General features: G+C 37.1%; 2 protein-coding genes across 5 annotated transcripts in view; one reads left to right on the plus strand and one right to left on the minus strand.

Annotated features, from left to right (window-relative positions):
* Positions 1-11,290, minus strand: part of IL18 (interleukin 18) — a 23,487-nt gene extending 12,197 nt beyond the window's left edge. For both annotated transcript variants that reach the window (XM_060160397.1, XM_060160395.1), the window contains exon 1: positions 11,109-11,290. The gene's annotated coding sequence lies outside the window, so the exon portion shown is untranslated. The remainder of the gene's footprint in view (positions 1-11,108) is intronic.
* Positions 11,280-18,849, plus strand: TEX12 (testis expressed 12). 3 transcript variants are annotated; one of them, XM_060160401.1, is made up of 6 exons: positions 11,280-11,362; positions 14,229-14,434; positions 16,245-16,320; positions 17,084-17,195; positions 17,285-17,340; positions 18,099-18,849. In XM_060160401.1, exons 3-6 carry the CDS (start codon positions 16,261-16,263, stop codon positions 18,237-18,239), a joined length of 369 nt encoding a protein of 122 aa, XP_060016384.1. In that variant the 5' UTR covers positions 11,280-11,362; positions 14,229-14,434; positions 16,245-16,260; the 3' UTR covers positions 18,240-18,849. The 3 variants fall into 3 exon arrangements, with proteins under 3 accessions (XP_060016384.1, XP_060016382.1, XP_060016383.1); XM_060160399.1 differs by lacking the exons at positions 11,280-11,362; positions 14,229-14,434 and adding an exon at positions 14,456-14,514; XM_060160400.1 differs by lacking the exons at positions 11,280-11,362; positions 14,229-14,434 and adding an exon at positions 15,321-15,953.
* The last annotated feature ends 414 nt before the right edge of the window (positions 18,850-19,263 follow it).

Raw genomic sequence — 19,263 nt, forward strand, 5'->3', positions numbered from 1 at the left:
TGTGGCTGTCCAGTTTTCCCAATACAATTTATTGAAGAGACTGTCTTTTCCCATTGTATATTCTTGCCTCCTTTTTCATAGATTAATTGGTCATATATGTGTGGGTTTATTTCTGGGCTCTCTGTTTTGTTCCATTGATCTATGTGTTTGTTTTTGTGCTAATACCACACTGTTTTGATTAATATAGCTTTGTAATATAGTTTGAAATCAGGGAGTGTAATGCCTCCAACTTTGTTCTTCTTTCTCAAGATTGCTTTGGTTATTTGGAATCTTTTGTGGTTCCATACAAATTTTAGGATTTATTGTTCTATGGCTGTGAAAAATGCCATTGAAATTTTGATAGGGATTGCATTGAATATGTATATTGCTTTGGGTAATACGGACATTTTAATCATATTAATTCTTCCAATTTGTGAGCATGGAATATATTTCTATTTATTTGTGTCTTCTTCAGTTTCTTTCATCAATGTCTTATAGTTTTCAGCATACAGATCTTTCACCTCCTTGGTTAAATTTATTCCTAGATATTGTATTCTTTTTGATGCAATTGTAAATGGAATTGTTTTCTTAATTTCTCTTTCTTATACTTTGTTGTTAGTGTATAAAAATGCAACAGATGTTTGTATATTGATATTGTACTCTGCAGTTTTACTGTATTCATTTATTCTAACAGTTTTTTTTTTTTTTGGAGTCGTAGGGTTTTCTATATATAAAATCATGTTTTCTGCAAATAGTGACAGTTCTACTTCTTCCTTTCCAATTTGGATGTCTTTTATTTCTTTTTCCTAATGAATTGCCCTAGCTAGGAATTCCCATACTGTGTTGAATAAAACTGGCAATAGGCGGTATTCTTGTCGTGTTCCTGATCTTAAACAAAAAGCTTTCAGCTTTTTGCTGTTGACTATGATGTTAGCTGTGGGCTTGTCATATATGGCCTTTATTATGTTGAGGTACACTCTCTCTATACCCACTTTGTTGAGGGTTTTTATTATGAATGGTTGTTGAATTTTGTCAAAGACTTTTGCATTTATTGAGATGATCATATGATTTTTATCCTTTATTTTGTTAATCTAGTGTATCACATTGACTTGTGGATGTTGAATCATCTTTGCATTCCTGGAATAAATCCCACTTGATCATGGTGTATGATCCTGCTAACGTATTGTTGAATTCAGTTTACTAATATTTTGTTGAGGACTTTTCGTCTATATTCATGAGGGATGTTAGTCCGTAATTTTCTTTTTTTGTGGTTTCCTTGTCTGATTTTGGTATCAAGGTAATGCTAGCCTTGTAAAATGAGTTTGGGAGCATTCACTTCTCTTCAGGTTTTTGGAAGAGTTTGAAAAGGATTGGTATTAATCTTTGCAGGTTTGGTAGAATTCATTAGTGAAGACTTCTGTCCTGGACATTTTTTGTTGGAAGTTTTTTGATAACTGATTCAATTCAGTCTTGGAAGACTGTGTGTTTCCAGAAATTATCCATTTCTTTTAGGTTGTCTGATTAGTTGCTGTATAATTGTTTATAGTAGTTTTTTATGATACTTTGTATTTCTTTGTATCAGTTGTAATTTCTCCTCCTTCATTTATGATCTTTTTTGTTTGAGCTCTTTGTCTTTTCCTCTTGTCTACTTAAAGGTTTGTCAATTTTGTTTATCTTTTCAAAGAACCAGATACTAGTTTCCTTGATCTTTTCTACTGTCATTTTAGTTTGTATTTCATTTGTTTCTGCTCTGATTTTTATTATTTCTTTCCTTTTACTGACTTTGGGATTAATTTGTTCTTTTTTAATTTCCTTTAGGTATAAAGTTAGATTGTTTACTTGAGATTTTTCTTGTTCCTTGAGGTAGGCCTGTATCACTATAAACTTCCCTCTTAGAACTGCTTTTGTGCATCCCATAAGTTTTGGCATGTTAATTTTCCATTTTCACTTGTCTCAAGATAATTTTTTAATTTTTCTTTTGATTTGTTCATTGACCCATTGGTTGTTCAGTAGAATGTTGTTTAATCTCCACATATTTGTGATCTTTCCAGTTTTCTTAGTAATTGATTTCTAGTTTCAAATCATTGTAGTGAGAAAAGATGCTTGATATGATTTTCATTTTAAATTGATGAGACTTGTTTTGTGGCCTAACATATTGTCTGTCTTGGAGAATGTTCCACATGAACTTCAGTGCACTTGAGAAGAATGTGTATTCTGTTGCTTTTGGCTGGAATGTTCTGTATATATCTATTAAGTCTATTGGACTAATGTGTCATTTAAAGCTGATGTTTCCTTATTGATTTTCTGTGTGGATGACCTATCCATTGATGTGAGATATTAAAATCCCCTACGCTTACTGCTTTACTGTTAATTTCTCCCTTTAAGGCCATTAATATATGATTTATATATTTAGGTGCTCCTATTTTGGGTGCATAGATCTTTATAAATGTTATATCTTCTTGCTGGGTTGATCACTTTATCATTGTGTAATGATCATCCTTGTCTTTTATTACAGTCTTTGTTTTAAAGTCTATTTTGTCTGATACAAATACAGCTACTCCAGCTTTCTTTTGGTTTCCATTTTCATGAAATATCTTTTTCCATCCCTTCACTTTTAATCTGTATGTGTACTTACATCTGAAATGAGCCTCTTGTAGGCAGCATATAGATGGTTCTTATATTTTTATCCATTCAGCCACTCTCTGTCTTTGATTGGAGAATTTAGTTCCTTTACATTTAAAGTAATTATTGATAGTTATGTACTTGTTGACATTTTGTTAATAGTTCATTTCTCTTTTTTTTATCATTCCTCTTTGTTTCTTCTTTTCTTTCTTCCCTTATTGTTTGATTACTTTCTATAGTGTTATGCTTAGATTCCTTTCTCATTTTTTCGGTATGTATCTACTATAGGTTTTTGCTTGGTGGTTACCATGAGGGTCACATGTAACAGTTTATATATAAAAGAGTATATCTTAAGTTGATAAGAAGTCAAGACTGAATGCATTATAAAACTACATTTTTACTTCCTCCCCAAACATTTTATGTTTTGATGTCATATTTTACATCTTTTTACTTTCTGTATCCCTTAAATAGTTATTGTGTAGTTATTTTTTATTACTTTTGTCTTTTAATCTTTATACTAATGTTATTAATCCACTACCTTTATTATATATTTACCTTTATCAGTGAGATTTTTACTTTCATATGTTTCTTGTTCCTAATTAGTGCACTTTCTTTGCAGCTTAAAAAAGTCCCTTTAACATTTCTTGTAAGGCTGGTTTAGTGGGGATGATCTCCTTTAGCTTTTGTTTGTTTGCAAAGCACTTTATCTTTTTTCCAGTTCTGAATGATAGCCTTTCCAGGTAGAGTATTCTTGGTTGGAAGTTTCTTTCTTTCAGCACTTTGAATATATCATGCCACTCTTTTCCGGCCTGCAAAGATTCTGCTGAGAAATCTGCTGATACTCTTATGGGGCTTCTTTGGATATCACAAATTGTTTTTCTCTTGCTGCTTTCAAGATTCTCTCTTTAATTTTTGATATTTTAATTATAATGTGTCTTGGTGTCTTTCGATTCATCTTTTTTTTGAACTCCCTGGACTTCCCGGATCTGGATGTCTGATTCATTCCCCAGGTTAGGGAAGTTTTCAGCTATTATTTCTTCAAGCAAGTTTTCTGCCCCCTTTTCTCTCTTCTCCTTCTGGGAACCCAGTAATGTGAATGCAATTCTGCTTGATGTTTGTCCCATTGGTCCCTTAAGCTATCTTCACTTTTTAAAATTTGTTTTTCTTTTTGCTGTGTTTGGGTGAGTTCCACTGCCTTGTATTCCAGATCACTGATTCTTTCTTTGCTTCATCTAGTCTGCTGTTGAACCCCTCTAGTGTATTTTTCAGTTCAGTTGTTGTATTCTTCAGCTCTGTGACTTCTGTTTGGTACTTTCTTATTTATCCTATCTCTTTGTTGAAGTTCTTACTGTGTTCATCCATTCTTCTCCTGAGTTCAATGAACATCTTTATGACCGTTACTTTAAAATCTTTATCAGGTAAATTAGTTATCTCCTTTTTATTAAGATTTTCTTCTGGAGTTTTATCTTATTAATTCCGTTGGAACCTAATCTTCTCATTCCTCATTTTCCTGGACCCTCTGTGTTTGTTTTTATGTATTAGGCAAAACAGCTATCTCTCCTAGTCTGGAAGGAATGGCCTTGTATAGAGATGAACCTTACTGTTTAACCTTGCCCTAGTTCTTGGTTGTCACTCAACCTTTGTGATTGTCTATGCAGCCTGATTTATTCTTGATAGGTCCTAAGTGCTGAGGGTGTGCCAAGACCTGTGGTATTCCAGAGGGGGAGACGTCAGTCAGCACCTAGTTTCAGGCTGATTAGAAGCCAGACCTTCAGGCAGCAGCTTTTAAGATATGCAAATATATATTGCCCTGTGGGACTGCAATTGTAAACTCTGCTAGCCTCCAGACCTGGCCATCTGAAGGTGTCTCTGACTACAGTTGCAAAAATCGGGGCTCCAGTAGAGTGTGTGAGCTCTTTTCTGGTAGGTGCTGGTGAACTGTAGCAAAGGCGAAAGAGAGTGCAGAGATGGTTCCCCCAGCCTGTGTTCCTTGAGAGCACTTCTATAGCCTCTAGATGAGTGGTAAACCTGAAGTGTGCCCTTCAGGCTGAAGCCCCAGGACAAGTCATCAGTCATTTTTCACAGGGAGACTGGAGGTACAGTCTGTTGTCTGTGCAGTACCCTGAGGGTGGTAGCCTTCAGAGAACTCCCTGATTGTTTCAGATTCATGGGACACAGAAATGCAATCCCTCCAGCCACCAGAGCTAGGGGCTGGAGGAGCATCCCTCATGTGGGCTGTGCACACATGCCTCACCTTGGCAGGGCCACAAGAGCAGTGTGGGGGTGTGGTGTACCCAGTGGTGTTAGCAGGTTAAAGGTAGAGTGCAAAGATAGCACCCACCAGTGCCAGTGCTAGCAAGATAGAGGGGAAATGCAAAAATAGCATCTGCTAGTGCCTCCATCCAGGTGGAAAGAGTCCCAAAACGCTCCTGCATCTCCCTCAGATGCTTTAAGATTAGCAAATGAATCTCCTTCACATATGGTGCTTTTCAGACTGCTACTTTTGTGATGGGTCCTGTGGTGAGCGAGTCAGCACACAAGCCCTTTAAGAGTGGAATCTCTGTTTCCTACAGCCTTTTGGTTCTCCTGGATGTAAACTCTATTGATTTTCAAAGCCAGATGTATTGGGGGCTCATCTCTTTGGTGCGGTTCCCAAGTTCCCTGATGTGGGGCACTGACCTCTTGCTCCTCAGGTAGTAGCTCTGTTTTGTGATATCAATCCTGATTGTGGGTTGCTGCACCATAGGTATGTTTTTTGGTGAGACCATGTCTCTCCCTCTCCTACCCATCTAGATGTGGCTTTTTTTTTTTTTTTGGGGGGAGGAGATTTCAGCTAGTTTTTAGGTCTTTTTCAGGGGGAATGATCCATATGTAGCTGTAGATCTGCTGTCTGTGGCAGGAGGTGAGTTCCAGATCTTCTGAGGGCACCATCTTGAACCAACTCTCTATTTGGTGGCTATTTAACAGTTTTATCTAGATTCAGTTCATATATAATATATAAGCATATATATATATATATATATATACACACACACATATGTATGGTTTTTAATTTATTTAAAAATTTTTTTATATTTTAATTTAAATAATATCTATAGAGAAACCTGTGTAGAGAACCACAGGCTTCTCTATATATATTGTTTAAATAAAAAAACAAAAGAGAGAAAGAATAAGCTTTTGGAATATCTAAGTGCCTTGATGAAAGGGCATCATGGCAGGGGTGGGGGTGGGGATATTGAAAATAAATGGCTGAGATTCCCAAAGAAAAATTATACCTTCTTGACAATTTCGTCAAAATCTGGCCTCAAATATTTTAACATGGTTTGTTAGCACATTCTTTATTATTTTATTATTTTTCCCCTGCTAGAATGTAAGTTCCATAAGAGAAAGAACCTCTGTTACGTTCAGTTTTGTATTCCAAGTACCTAGAATGGTGCCTGGTACATAGCAGACGTCTGATAAATGTTTGCTGAATGAATGAATAAATGAAAAAATATCTAAAATTATAATAGTAATAACTGTTAAAAAATAATACCACAATAAGCTGTTATGTCTCAAGAACTTCTGAGGTATTTAAAGAATAGCTGAGCTTACATTATAATGACATGAAAGCAGCTATTTCTACCAGGTATACAAGACACTTCCATGTGGCAATATTGTCAACAGTTCACAACTTACTTGGCCTACCAGCTTTGAAATTGTCATTCTAGATAAACTATTTCATTTGGAGCTCACATATTTCATTTTGCCTATAAAGTGAGACTATTATTTTTATATTAAATTAGTTTGATTCTGACTAGTTCAATTCAGATAAAATGTAACTTGCAGTGTAGTTGTTTGCCAAAAGCTTGTAAAGGAGAGTCAGATTATAAAGTCCTTGTTTAAGTAGGCTAAAGAGTTTGAACTTTTTTTCTGAAAGTACTGACTTACTTTCAGTAGGAGAAAGACATGGTCAAATTTATGTTTCAAAAACCTCACTCTGGCAGCAGTGTAGAGAACGGATTTGATGGGATAAAGTTGGACAGAGGCCAGAAAACAACTGCAGAAGCAATTTTAACAGTTAGGAGTTCATGAGGCTACAAACTAAGGCAGTGGTTGTGGGGATGATTCAAGAGAGCTTAAACAGCAGGATTTTTTAGCTGATTGGTTGTGGGTCAAATGGAAGAAGGGGGAACTGAGGATGACTTCAAAGTTTCTGGCTTGGGCAATTTGTTGAGTGGTTACCTCATTAAGAAAACAGAGGATGAAAGACAGGCTTGAGTGGAAAATAATTCAGTTTTGCAAATCTAAGAGATATCACAGAAGTCAAAAAACAAAGGAGGGCTTCCCTGGTGGCGCAGTGGTTGAGAGTCTGCCTGCCGATGCAGGGGACACGGGTTCGTGCCCTGGTCTGGGAAGATCCCACATGCCCCGTGGAGCGGCTAGGCCCGTGAGCCATGGCCGCTGAGCCTGCGCGTCCAGAGCCTGTGCTCCGCAACAGGAGAGGCCACAGCGGTGAGAGGCCCGCGTACCGCAAAAACAAAAACAAACAAAAAAACCCAAAGGAACGTCAAAAGGAGCTGCTTGGAGTCTGAAGCTGCAGTCCATAATTTAGATACGAGCTTAAACTTGTTCATTGAATTTGGCAATTAGGAAGTTTTGGTATCAGTAGAACAGTTTAGGGAAAGTGGAGGAATGGAAGGCAGGTGGACAAAGATCTAGGACAGAATGGGATGAAAAAGAAAAGTAAAGACAGTGAATATAAACTATTCTTTCAGGAAGTTTAGCTATAAAGAGAGAGGGTGGCGGTTACTGGGGGATATATAACTTGCAAATTTCAATTTCTGGCTCCAGATCCACAGTTCCAACTGTAAGATATACTAATGAATTACTTTCTAAAGTATGTCCAAATAACCTGTCCCAAACTGAAACCTGGGAGTCCTTCTCAACTCTTTTGTCTAACCTTCTCCTGTCTCAAAAATACTGTAGATTATAACTCAGAAATGTGTCTAGAATTTGGTATCTCCTCTCCATCTCCACCAGCACTATTTTAAATCTAGCCCTTGTCACTTCTGGTATTTTCTATTTAATATTCCTCTACTTGGTTTTCTTGCTTTCAGATTCTCACTCACTCCATGCTGTACTCATTTATTTCCCCTGCCAGGCCAGAACTTCCCCTCCCTTTATTGCCTGCCAAACCCTTCTTCACCCTTTATCCTTTAAGTCACAGGTCAAATATCTCCTCTAGGAAAACTTCCCTGACTCCTCCACTCCTAGCTAATCATTCTCTCCTCAGTGCCCACATCCCCCTCCCCACGTTCATGCTTCTAAAATACCTCTTATTACTCTTAATTAAGATTACAAATAGGTGTGCCGACTTCCCTCTGAGTTTCTCTAAGGCAATGAGTTGTCTTGTTTTTTCAATCTTTAACACCTGGAAAGAGCTTATACCGAGTAGGAGCTCAATAAATGTTAAATAAATGTTTGCTATAAGCCTTGTCGCCATGACAACAGTGTGTAAAGGGAATGGCAGAAATTTTTTTCTGTCTTAAAACTTAAACTCCATCTGAAAGCCAGTGAGAAAGGGAAAGAATATGAAGGCAGTCTGAAAACAGATTTTTAAAAATAAAATAATTTCTCTAATATTCTTCCTCTTCTTTCTTTTCCTAGTAGTTTCTTTACTTTCTCTTTTATTTCATGTGAGTGTTTATTTTGAATTCTTTATTTTCTTAGCACTTTTTGTTGGATCTCAATACATCTATGGTTACAAGTATTGTGTTCCTCTTCCTCTCCTCCCCCCTAATTTTCCTCTTTTCCTTTCTCATCCATGTTCCTTTGCTTTCTTAACTCTAATCTGTGAAAATTATAGTTCCCATTGGATAAAAATGTTTTGACTGTTTCATCTAAGATTCTGAGATTATTGACTTGAAAGAAAAAAGAGTTATAAACCACCCCAGATAGATCCTCTCAGGAGTAAGCAGCGATAATTGATTCTTTGCAACAACAAAAAGTTTCAGTTATACAAGCCTTGGAAACTAGCCAGAGGCTAGTGAACAGAAAATCATGATGGAGATTAAACCACATGTGTTCCAATCTTTTCTGGGGCAAGTCATTTAATTCTGAGGGTCTCAGTTTCCTCATTTAGACAAGAGAGAGTTGCATGGTCAATATTTAAGTTTTTTTCCAGCTCCAGCATTCTGTAATTGTAGATTCTAGTTAAGGCTGCAAAGAGAGAACTATTTATATGTGGCAAATGCCCTAGTAGCCACTTCCTCATAATTCTAAAACAACACATATTGATGGAATATTTATTATATAACCAGCTTTGCTAAGCCACTGGGAGTTTAAAAGCATACTATTAGATTAAAAGTAAAAATGTCTTGAACTTGAAAAGCAATAATGATTATGTTTATCTTTGCTCTGGAATTCTCATTCTGTGGAATAGATATGGGATGAAATGAGGAAGCATGTTACCTAATTAATTCACTAAAATCAGGCAGGTAATCATCTCTACAGCAACAAGATCAAAATCTAAATTTTCAGTTCTGTAAGTCATTTCGTCCTTTAAAATTTTGCCATCTTACGAAGGTAAGTATGTGGGCGTGGTACAAGTGGGGGTGGAAGAAGACTCAGGTAAAAATTTAGGTAAATAGTTAAAGATAAAAGGTGTATATAGGGCTTCCCTGGTGGCGCAGTGGTTGAGGGTCCGCCTGCCGATGCAGGGGACACGGGTTCGTGCCCGGGTCTGCGAGGATCCTGTGCCGCGGAGCGGCTGGGCCCGTTAGCCGTGGCCGCTGGGCCTGCGCGTCCGGAGCCTGTGCTCCGCGGCTGGAGAGGCCACAACGGTGAGAGGCCCGCGTACCGAAAAAAAAAAAAAAGGTGTGTATAATCAACTGCTAAATACAGACTCAAAGCAAGAAGCCAAAATAGAACTGCTGGAATGGCCTTGTGGGAAAAGGAGAATTGAATTTAATCCTGATTGCTTGACTGAATAGATAGAGGAGAACATGGAAGAGCATTTATATGATAATTAACACAAAATTATGGTGGGGGGTGGACTGAAAGGAGCTTTTTTTTTTTTTTTTTTTTGCGGTACGCGGGCCTCTCACTGTTGTGGCCTCTCCCGTTGCGGAGCACGGGCTCCGGACGCGCAGGCTCAGCGGCCATGGCTCACGGGCCTAGCCGCTCCGCGGCATGTGGGATCCTCCTGGACGGGGGCACGAAGCCGTGTCCCCTGCATCGGCAGGCAGACTCTCAACCACTGCGCCACCAGGGAAGCCCTGGAGCTATTTTTTTTACTGTAGTGGAACAATTCTGCTGTCTTGCAGTAAACACAAGGTAGGGTGGGGTTAGAATATGGAGGGCTTGGGAACTCACATAGAAGTGTTTGTATTTAATCTCACAGGCAATAGGAAAGCAGATTACTGAGCTGGCAAGGGTATTATGAAAAAGATTAGACAGGCTATGAAACTATAAGAATTCATGTAAGAATTCATAATATTCATGTAGGGATATTACGGACAGGCCAGATTTAAAAAGATATTTTGAAGAAAGATTTAATAGAACTTGAAATAGCTAGATATAGGCAAAAAGAAGAGTTTAAGAGTGTCCTAATTTTTGTTATTTATACTTTCAAATGGAGATATTTACTCAGCCCTTCCTTCATGTGAAATAAAATTCTCCTGGGGAATGCTATAATATTGTCCAACGTAGGCCAGCCTAAGGGTGCTGATGCAGATTCCATCAAGATTATCAACCTTTTGCAATTTTTTTGTTTGCTTTTAAAATAGTTGATTCAGAGTTGAGACTCCCTTTAAATAGAAGCTTATTTATTTTAACACTCTAAAGCAGTGATTCTCAGGGGTTTACGAGGTCAAAGCGATTTTCATAATAATTCTAAGATGTAATTTGTCATTTTCACTCTCATTTTCTCAGGAGTGTATAATAAAGTTTACCAGGGGCTACATTTTGAGTGATATTGCATAAACTGAATGCAGAAGCAGATGAGAATGCAGCTGTCTTCTAAGCCAGATATTACAGAGATTTGTAAAAATAAAAACAATGTCACTCTTCATAGTAGTTTTTTTTGGAATATATAGTTATCCGTAATTTAAAATGTTATTTATGCTAACATGTTATGTGCTTATTGTTATCTTAAAATAAATTAATAGGTCACTATTTTTTTATATTTCTCAGCTTTAATTTCTAATACAGTAAATGACAGTACTACAGTAAAAAACACAGAGAAACAAAAATTCTTCAGGATCCTCAATAATTTTTAGGAGTATAAAGAGGTCACAAGACCAAAACGTTTGAGAACATTTCCTCTGAAGTGATACTCTCCAAGGCTGGCTAAAAGAGAGAAAAAGATTTTCCTCTGAATATGCTATGTTCCTTATGTTGTTACTGACTAGTCGCCCATCATAGTGATGTCAGAGAAGTTACCTCTCAATCGCTTTTCTAGCTTATTTATTTACCTCGAATTGCCATGCCTGGGTTTCTAAATAACGAGTAATGATATTTCTTACCTGTGCTCAATAATTTCCTAGGAGAGGACGTTTTATGAAAGGTTTGAAGTCCCTTTCTTTTCCCGATAGAAGGCAGCCCTTCAGCAGCCGAAGCAGACAGCCAGGAATGTAGAAAGCTTTGGGTAGCAGAACTCCCCGCTGCTTCTCCGGATCCAGCAGCCGTCTGGGGGAGGAGGGTGCCTAGCCCTTTGGAGAAAGGAGGAAGAAGGTGGAGGGAGGAGACTGTTCTGGCACGCCTCAGACCCGCCTTAAACGTGAGCTCTTTCCTAGGGCAGTGGAACCTGAAATACAGTGTCAGAGAATACGGGAATATCTTTTAATGTAAAATCACGGTTTTAATGAAATCATTTCTTCTGTTGCAGTTTTGGCCCTTCAAAGCTTGTACCTCTTCCCGAAATACATCCAAGCACTTAAAAAAAAAAGCACCTGCTTGGTCAATTAGAAGCATCTTTTCTCGCATTAATCTTTCTCTTTTGAAACTTTCCACTCAGACCTCAGCACATTTTTTTTTCTCATCTACCACTGCTGAATAATCAGCCCTACAAGATAATTCCTATAATGTAATCACACCACTTAAAATGAAACTTTTAAAGAAGAGAGCGTTACTATCACAGCTTTGAAAGTAACTAGCAGAAACAAAGTTTCTTAGACAATTTTCTCTTGAACATGTGCTAAATTGTATTACCTTGCTAGCAAGGGAATTAACAAGGTGATTTTTGTTTGTTTTTGCTTTTTTGCCAATACAGAGACTGTATGGAAACAGAGGGGTTCTAGAGTTAGGAAACAAAATGCTTATATAAGCAGCTAGTTGAGGTGTTTTTGTTGTCGTTGTTTATTTGCTTGCTTTTGTTTTTAACAAGATAGAGTTTTCATTTCATAAGGTCATAAAACATCATGTCCACAGCAGTGATTACAAAGGAAGTCTAAGATAGGATGGCTGAAGGTGCTTGGTGCAGTGACTATCAGAAGAAAAAAAAAAAGCACATTTAAGAAGCGCAGCAACTAGAAAAAGCCCATGCATGGCAATGAAGACCCAACGCAGCCAAAGATAAATAGATAGATAGATAAATAAATAAATAAATTTATATATATATAAAAAGTGTATGATAAGACTATACACGATTGAAACTGAAATAAGTTTTTATCCTCTGTGTTGTCCAATCAGGCCAATTAACACAAAAGCATTAAGTAAAATGTGATTTAAATAAGTAGAACACTAAGCAAGTTCATTTTAAATGGTCCATTGCCAATTATTTCTCTCCAGCTATAAAGATATATAATGCATAATTCACCCATTTCTTACTTTTGGGACAAACATTTTTTCCTTTGACATAGAATAACCCAAATGTCTCTATGTCCTACCTACTTCACAGGGTTGTTTGTGAAGATTAAATGAGATGATGACAGCTCTTTGAATATTTTATTTTTTTCTGAGATCCTAGATAAGAGCATATATATATTTTTAACATCTTTATTGGAGTATAATTGCTTTACAATAGTGTGTTAGTTTCTGCTGTATAACAAAATGAATCAGCTATACATATATCCCCATATCTCCTCCCTCTTGCGTCTCCCTCCCACCCTCCCTATCCCACCCCTCTAGGTGGTCACAAAGCACCGAGCTGATCTCCCTGTGCTATGCGGTTGCTTCCCACTAGCTATCGATTTTACATTTGGTAGTGTATATATGTCCATGCCACTCTCTCACTTTGTCCCAGCTCACCCTTCCCCCTCCCCGTGTCCTCATTCTTTGAATATTCTAAAGCACCAGACAACTATAACCCTGTGTGCCCTCTCACTTATTCTCACTCATGTAGCTTATACAATGGAGAAAAGATTTAAAAACTAAAATGTCTCTGCTGTTCTCTTAATCTGATGTAAACATTTATGTATTAGGTGGAATCATTTTTTCCTGGAAATATTTTAACAACTAGATAACTACCTGTTTAGATATCATACAATGTGAAGGCTGGGAGAGGAATTTAGGTCAGTATTTCTCAGACTTTTGGATTTGATGGACCATTAAGAATAATAACAACAACAATGACAATAATGAAGAAGAGATAAACACTGAGTGGATAACCTTACATTTTACCAAGTAAGGACATTAAAAATCTAAAAAAATTTATATTTTTTGTTTCTTGAGAGGACACGTTAACATCAAAAAATTTATGACATAGTAACAGAATAAAAGAATCTTTTAAAGTGAGTGCATTAACTTTAGGAAAAACTCATTACTTTTCCCTTCATTTTATCACAAATAGGGAACATTTCAATACAGATTGCTATCAGTCCTCAGATAGTGATTAGAATCCTTTAATGACTATCAATAACTGCACCATAACCACTAGTCTATCTTTATTAAATTACTTACATTTCACAATAATGCCAACTCAAGTTAAACCGAGTACTTTTTTCCTAGGAGCTTACTTGAAACAATTGGCTTTTCCACAAACCAATAAATAAACATATGCACACAATACTTACATCTTGACAACTAACAGTTAAATAAGCCAAAGGGAAAAAAACAATAATATGTATGTGTTAAACATAATTTGCTAAGGTGTAAGATTGTGGACCTGGAATTTATGGGAAGTGTTACTGACCTTTGTTTTATGAGGTGATATGCTTTTTATTTTCTTCCACAACTAACGGAGCATTAAGTGTGGAACGTCTGTCTTTCAAGTTGCAGGTCAAAGTCACCACATTAAAGCTCCCCATAAGGCTAAACTTCAAATACATGAGCCACGTGTGTTACAAATTTTTTTTTTCAAAGCTGCCAATGAAGTTGATTAGTTATTAACACATCAAGAAGGGCATTTTCTCAACCGGTGTGATTCCGAAAGTTTGGTTGCACCAAAGAGAAAGAGGTGAAGGAACGGAGGTTCTGGATACAAAGTCTCGGCTTGAGGGCCAGGGGAACTCAGGTTTAAACCGTTGCTGCAGACCCACCATCTGGGACAGGATGTAACTTTTACTTGGAAAGTGGTGGTGGTGTGCTACTATTTCGTGTTCCTTTTCTGAGGTTCCAAAAGGCTGGGACACACCCGGCCTTCCTCTGGCAGTTCTTCCTTGGTCTTTCTTGAGAAACCAGTCTCAGATCGCTCCCTTCTTCCCCAGACACTGACTCGGAGGTGGCGAGTTCTGTTTCACGGAGACCCCAAAGCGAGAGGCAAGGCGGGAAAAAAACCCCTCTCCTCGGCAGCGCGGGAGGCGGTGCAGGCGCCTTACGTAATCTGCGCGCTGCACGCTGGGAAATCCGCCTCCCCGAGCCTGCGCACTCGCGTGTACGCCGGGCTTCCTCGTTCCTGTGCTCTGGCTGACGAGTAAGTTCCCGATGCCGCCGAGCCGCAGACTGCTCTCGGGCAGGGGCTGTGGGGATGAGCGCCGATGGGAGTGTGACAGGGTGTGAAGCAAGGCAGTGAGAGAGGGTGGACACTTACCCGGAGGGTCTCTAGTGGGGCTGAAACGCTAGTGGGGAAGAAAGAAGGGGCGCGGCGGGAAGTGAGAAGCAAGATAGGTGGGATGGCCTGGTAGGCCGAGATGGCGGTGGGAGGAAAGAGAAGGTGAGGAGGAAACGGTTGCACAAGGCCTGGGGGTAGTGCTTGGTAATGACGAAGGCACCAACACCTCAGATTGCACAGCCGGGGTCAATGGCTGTGAATGGTATTTGTCACAGGTGGGGAGGCCCAGTCTCTAGACCAGGCCTTGATTCAGCTGAGGGCTTAAACTATGACAGAAAATCTGTTTTTACAGAAGCAGAATTACCTAATTAGAAGAGTTTTGATTTGACATACATGCATGTTCTTTTACTTTGAGAGAGGTGAGAAGAGGTGTAAAAGGAAAAGGGAAGAGAAAAAAGAGGAAGGGAGACGAGAACCACTCTCGTGTTCGCTTCTCTGAAACATTCTCAGACTTTCCCAGGCAGAGTGAGCACTACTGTGCATATGTAGTATTTTCAGCGTCTTACCGTTATAGCGCTTAAATTTATATACTAGAAAGTTACCGACAGGAATGTAGAAGCACTGTATGGAATTTACTAAACAGACATCTTTTTTTTTTTTTTTGGTACGCGGGCCTCTCACTGTTGCGGCCTCTCCCGTTCCGGAGCACAGGCTCCGGACGTGCAGGCCATGGCTCACGGTCCTAGCCGCTCCGCGGCATGTGGGATCTTCCTGGACCGGGGCACGAACCCGTGTCCCCTGCATCGGCAGGCGGACTCTCAACCACTGAGCCACCAGGGAAGCCCAAAACAGACATCTTTATTATTTGTTGTTGCTGTCTTTCTGTCATATATATGAATATTATACATGACTAAGCAAACAGATTCATTACAATTTTCCAGGTCAGCAGAGTTTCTCAAAAAGCAAGCAAAGTGAATGATAACTTGAGTGTAGACAGAGATCCTTATCTGTTAGGGTGTAGAGACTATACCGTTCTAGGTTTCAACATTTTTCAAGTTTAAACTTAATGTTTCAGACTCCCAGGGAAATTATCTTCAGAATTTATGGGAAAGTAATTTAAAAGTAAAATTTGATGCTATATGAAGGTAAGATAGGACAGTGGAAACAGAAGTCTCTTTTAGACTAGAAGAGATCTTGGTTCTAGTCTGGCACGGTTTTACATGTTTGAATTTGGTCAACTATCTCTGCCTCTATTTTCACATCTGTAAAATTGAGATTGAATTAGATGAACTGTAAGATTTGTTTCAACATTAGGATTTTGTGAAGGCTGAAAAATCCTGAATGAATCCTGATACAAGGCAGAAAGTGCCAAAGAGACAGGCTTGGCCGACTGCATATAGAGGGAGTAGAAGAAAATCATGGGGATGGCAGGTTGGCCCAGGTGATATATGACTTTGGATGCTCTACCATAGAATTTGAGCTTATTCTGGAGCAATGAATGGTCAAGGGAAGGTTTTTTGAGTTAAGGGAATGCAGTAATCAGAGTTTTGAAAGACTGCCCAAACAGCAGTTGGTAGAATGAAACAGAGAAGGGAGAATTTGAGTAGGTTAGGTAAGTGACAAATAATGAGAGCCCAAACTAACAGTGGCAGGAGTGGAAAGAAAGGGAAGGATTCAAGAGAGCTGCAGCATGAGTTTGTACCTAAAATTGACATTGCTCTAAACTTTTCAGCTCTTGCCTCCAGAATATGGCCAGTCACCTTGTAAAACCTGATTCTAGAAATTGCAAGAGACCAAGAGAGTTGGAGGTAATCTTTGTGCTTGTGGAGCCTTACTCTTTTATTTTATATACGTCTCAAATTTTTTCCATTAAAGATAATTCTACTGATAAATGGAATTTAATATCTTCATATTCCCAGAGCTGGGATTGTCCCAGCAGGAACTGTGTTGACTCCAGCTGCCTTTTCACTAAGTATAGGCCTCCAGGAAACTATTGGGAGGTTTCTTTGTGGTAATTTGTGATCTAGAGACAGAAGTGGGTTCATGCCTTTATAATACATAAGACTTTACATAATTATTTTGATATCTAAGTAGGATACCTAGGTACTATACTTGCTGATAGTTCTGAAAAAGAGCACTGCATCCTGCCCTTCATCACTACTACCCCACCAATTGATCTGTTTACATTTGGAACATTATTTGTTCCCTTAAAGATTATGTTATCTTGCAAAAATTTCCGAACATATGGCTGTTATCCAAATGAAAGTTTTGCTCTTTTGCTATGGAAAACATCTGCTGGCTCAAGATACAGGAAACTTTTTCATCAGGGGATTAATACTATTTTCAAAGTCTAAACACATAATAAAATTATTATGTTGAACAAAGTTGGGCCTAAAAGTTTCCTGGTTAATAAAATTACAAATAACTAATCAGGACACAAGAGTATATAATTTCCAGCATGTTTGCTTTTTTCTGAAAGAAGTTTTATTTGCTTTTTTTTTTTTAACAGAATGTATATATCTTAAGCATCTTGCTAGCAATTTACGTATTTTCTCTACTTTCTTTTGTTAGCCTCAAATGCCAGATAGTCCACAACTGTCCTGTCTTGGAAAATCAGATTCTTCTTTCTCTGAAAGCTCTGGACTATTTTATAAAGATGAAGCCCTGGAGAAAGATTTGAATGGTGATCTATAAAGTGCTTGTATTTCTATACATTGATATTATAATATGGAAAGTTTATTATAGTTAACTTAGTGATTTATTTTTGAACAGATATGAGCAAGGAAATTAATCTAATGTTGTCTACATATGCAAAGATCTTAAGGCAAGTACTTATAGTATATTCTCTTGATTTTACACACAGAAGTTTTCTTCTGGAAACTCCATAATGGGAAGTTTAGTGCAGGGGCTACAAAACCTATCTAGTAATTATAATTTTGAAATTTCTTATTCTACCTCAGTTTCTTATAATAGATTAGTTGTTTATTTTCAAAGACTACCGTTTCTACTAAACATCTTTTGATACTCTCAGAGCTGAAACGAGGCTGGATATATTTTATTCTCTAACTATCAATAGATGATAAAACACTTAAATTTTTATGAAAAAACTTTCAGAAAGATACCATTTGGTGAAGTTAACCATAATAATAGAGTGATATTAGAGATAAATATATTTATGAAATGTTTAAATATTATCAATATATATTTGAAGGCTGAATTTAAATATTCTATTGGCCTGAGACTATCATGTTTTATAAGGTGTTTTTTAAAACTACTGGACAGTCACTGTATTTGAATAATGGTTTGTGTGGCTGTTAAGATAATGTATATAGTTTAGTATTAGAATTATGATGTGTAAGATACACATTCTGCTGTGTGAAGGGACTTTGAGTAGTCAAAAATATTTGTGGAACTAATTTAACTTTTACTGAGCAGTGCTTGTAAATTAATGAAGCTTTTTGATGTACAAAGCCATTTAAATGAAATAGCTAACAAATATAGCATAATAGAACACGTCACTATGATAGTGTATTTAGATGTTATGACTATTTAGTTTAATGTAAAACTTTTTTTCCCCATTAGTGAGAGAGCAGCAGTAGATGCATCTTATATTGACGAGATAGATGGACTCTTCAAAGAAGCCAATACTATTGAAAACTTTCTAATACAGAAAAGAGAGCTCCTGAGACAGAGGTTTACGGTGATTGCAAACACACTACACAGATAAAATTGTGTGCTTAAAATAAGCTGAGAATTTAAGCCCAGTATTGTTGTAATGAAAGAATGGCATTTGTGCTCTGAATGCTCTCCAGTTGTTAAGAAAATGTATACCTTAAATATAGAAGGGGAAACTCCTTAAATTTCTTTTCTCGATTTAAATTTTAATTTTAAAATTTAAATTTTAATATGATACATAGCTTTTCTTTTGAGAGTCAAATATTTGTCATATTTTATAAAAGTGTAAACTATTTAAATTGTATATGGAACCTCTTCTTTTTTTTTCTTAAACCTCCTAACCTTTCTTAAATTTCTAAGACTCAGTGAGTTAATTTGATAATATTTAACAACATTGTACTTTTTCTTTTAGAATATTTTGTTTAAATAGCAGATAGATAGCTTTGGAGATGGTTTTAAGATGTTTTTCATGGTCAGCATTGAAAAAAATTAAAACTCAAAAGTAATTTGTCCAGTTTCTCAATATGTAGTTAAACTGTGCTATTGCTATTTAATATTACCATTTGATTATTTTCACTATTATTATTATACATTGCTAATAAAAATTTGGTTTAAAATTATTGTCTTGTGGTAAAATAAAAACCAGAAATTACTAACCAGAACTTTATATGAATTGACTTTTTTACACATCAGCCATATCAATGGTACAGTTAATGAAGTATATTTAGAAGCATTAGCAGCTAGCTGTGTGGTATAGGATAAAGATTAGTGGTCCAGAAGTAAAGAGATTGTTTAAACAATTCAATCTCAGTGAGTCATTTCAATCCTATTATAATTCAGAAATTGAATTCGGACTAGGAAATCTCTACTATTTATCTAGCTGAAAAAATTCTCCCTTTGTTGGAAGGTACTGCTATGATTTTATTGAAAACTTTTAATGTTATATAATTACATGTGATAGCTATATTGATCAGATTTTTAAAAATCACAGCACCAATTGTTCAATCATATAGATAATTCGATCTATTATTTGTATATTTTGCCTATATAAGCAATTACAAATTTGGACATATTTA

Source organism: Lagenorhynchus albirostris, chromosome 9, assembly GCF_949774975.1.
Source record: "Lagenorhynchus albirostris chromosome 9, mLagAlb1.1, whole genome shotgun sequence".
In the NCBI taxonomy this organism is placed as follows: domain Eukaryota; kingdom Metazoa; phylum Chordata; class Mammalia; order Artiodactyla; family Delphinidae; genus Lagenorhynchus; species Lagenorhynchus albirostris.

Coding starts and splice junctions, on each gene's coding strand:
- TEX12 (XM_060160399.1), top strand. CDS start 14,489: ATGAGCGCCGATGGGAGTGTGACAGG. Junction 14,515..16,244: donor GCCGATGGGAGTGTGACAGG/GTGTGAAGCAAG, acceptor TAAACTTTTCAG/CTCTTGCCTCCAGAATATGG. Junction 17,341..18,098: donor ATGCAAAGATCTTAAGGCAA/GTACTTATAGTA, acceptor CCCATTAGTGAG/AGAGCAGCAGTAGATGCATC.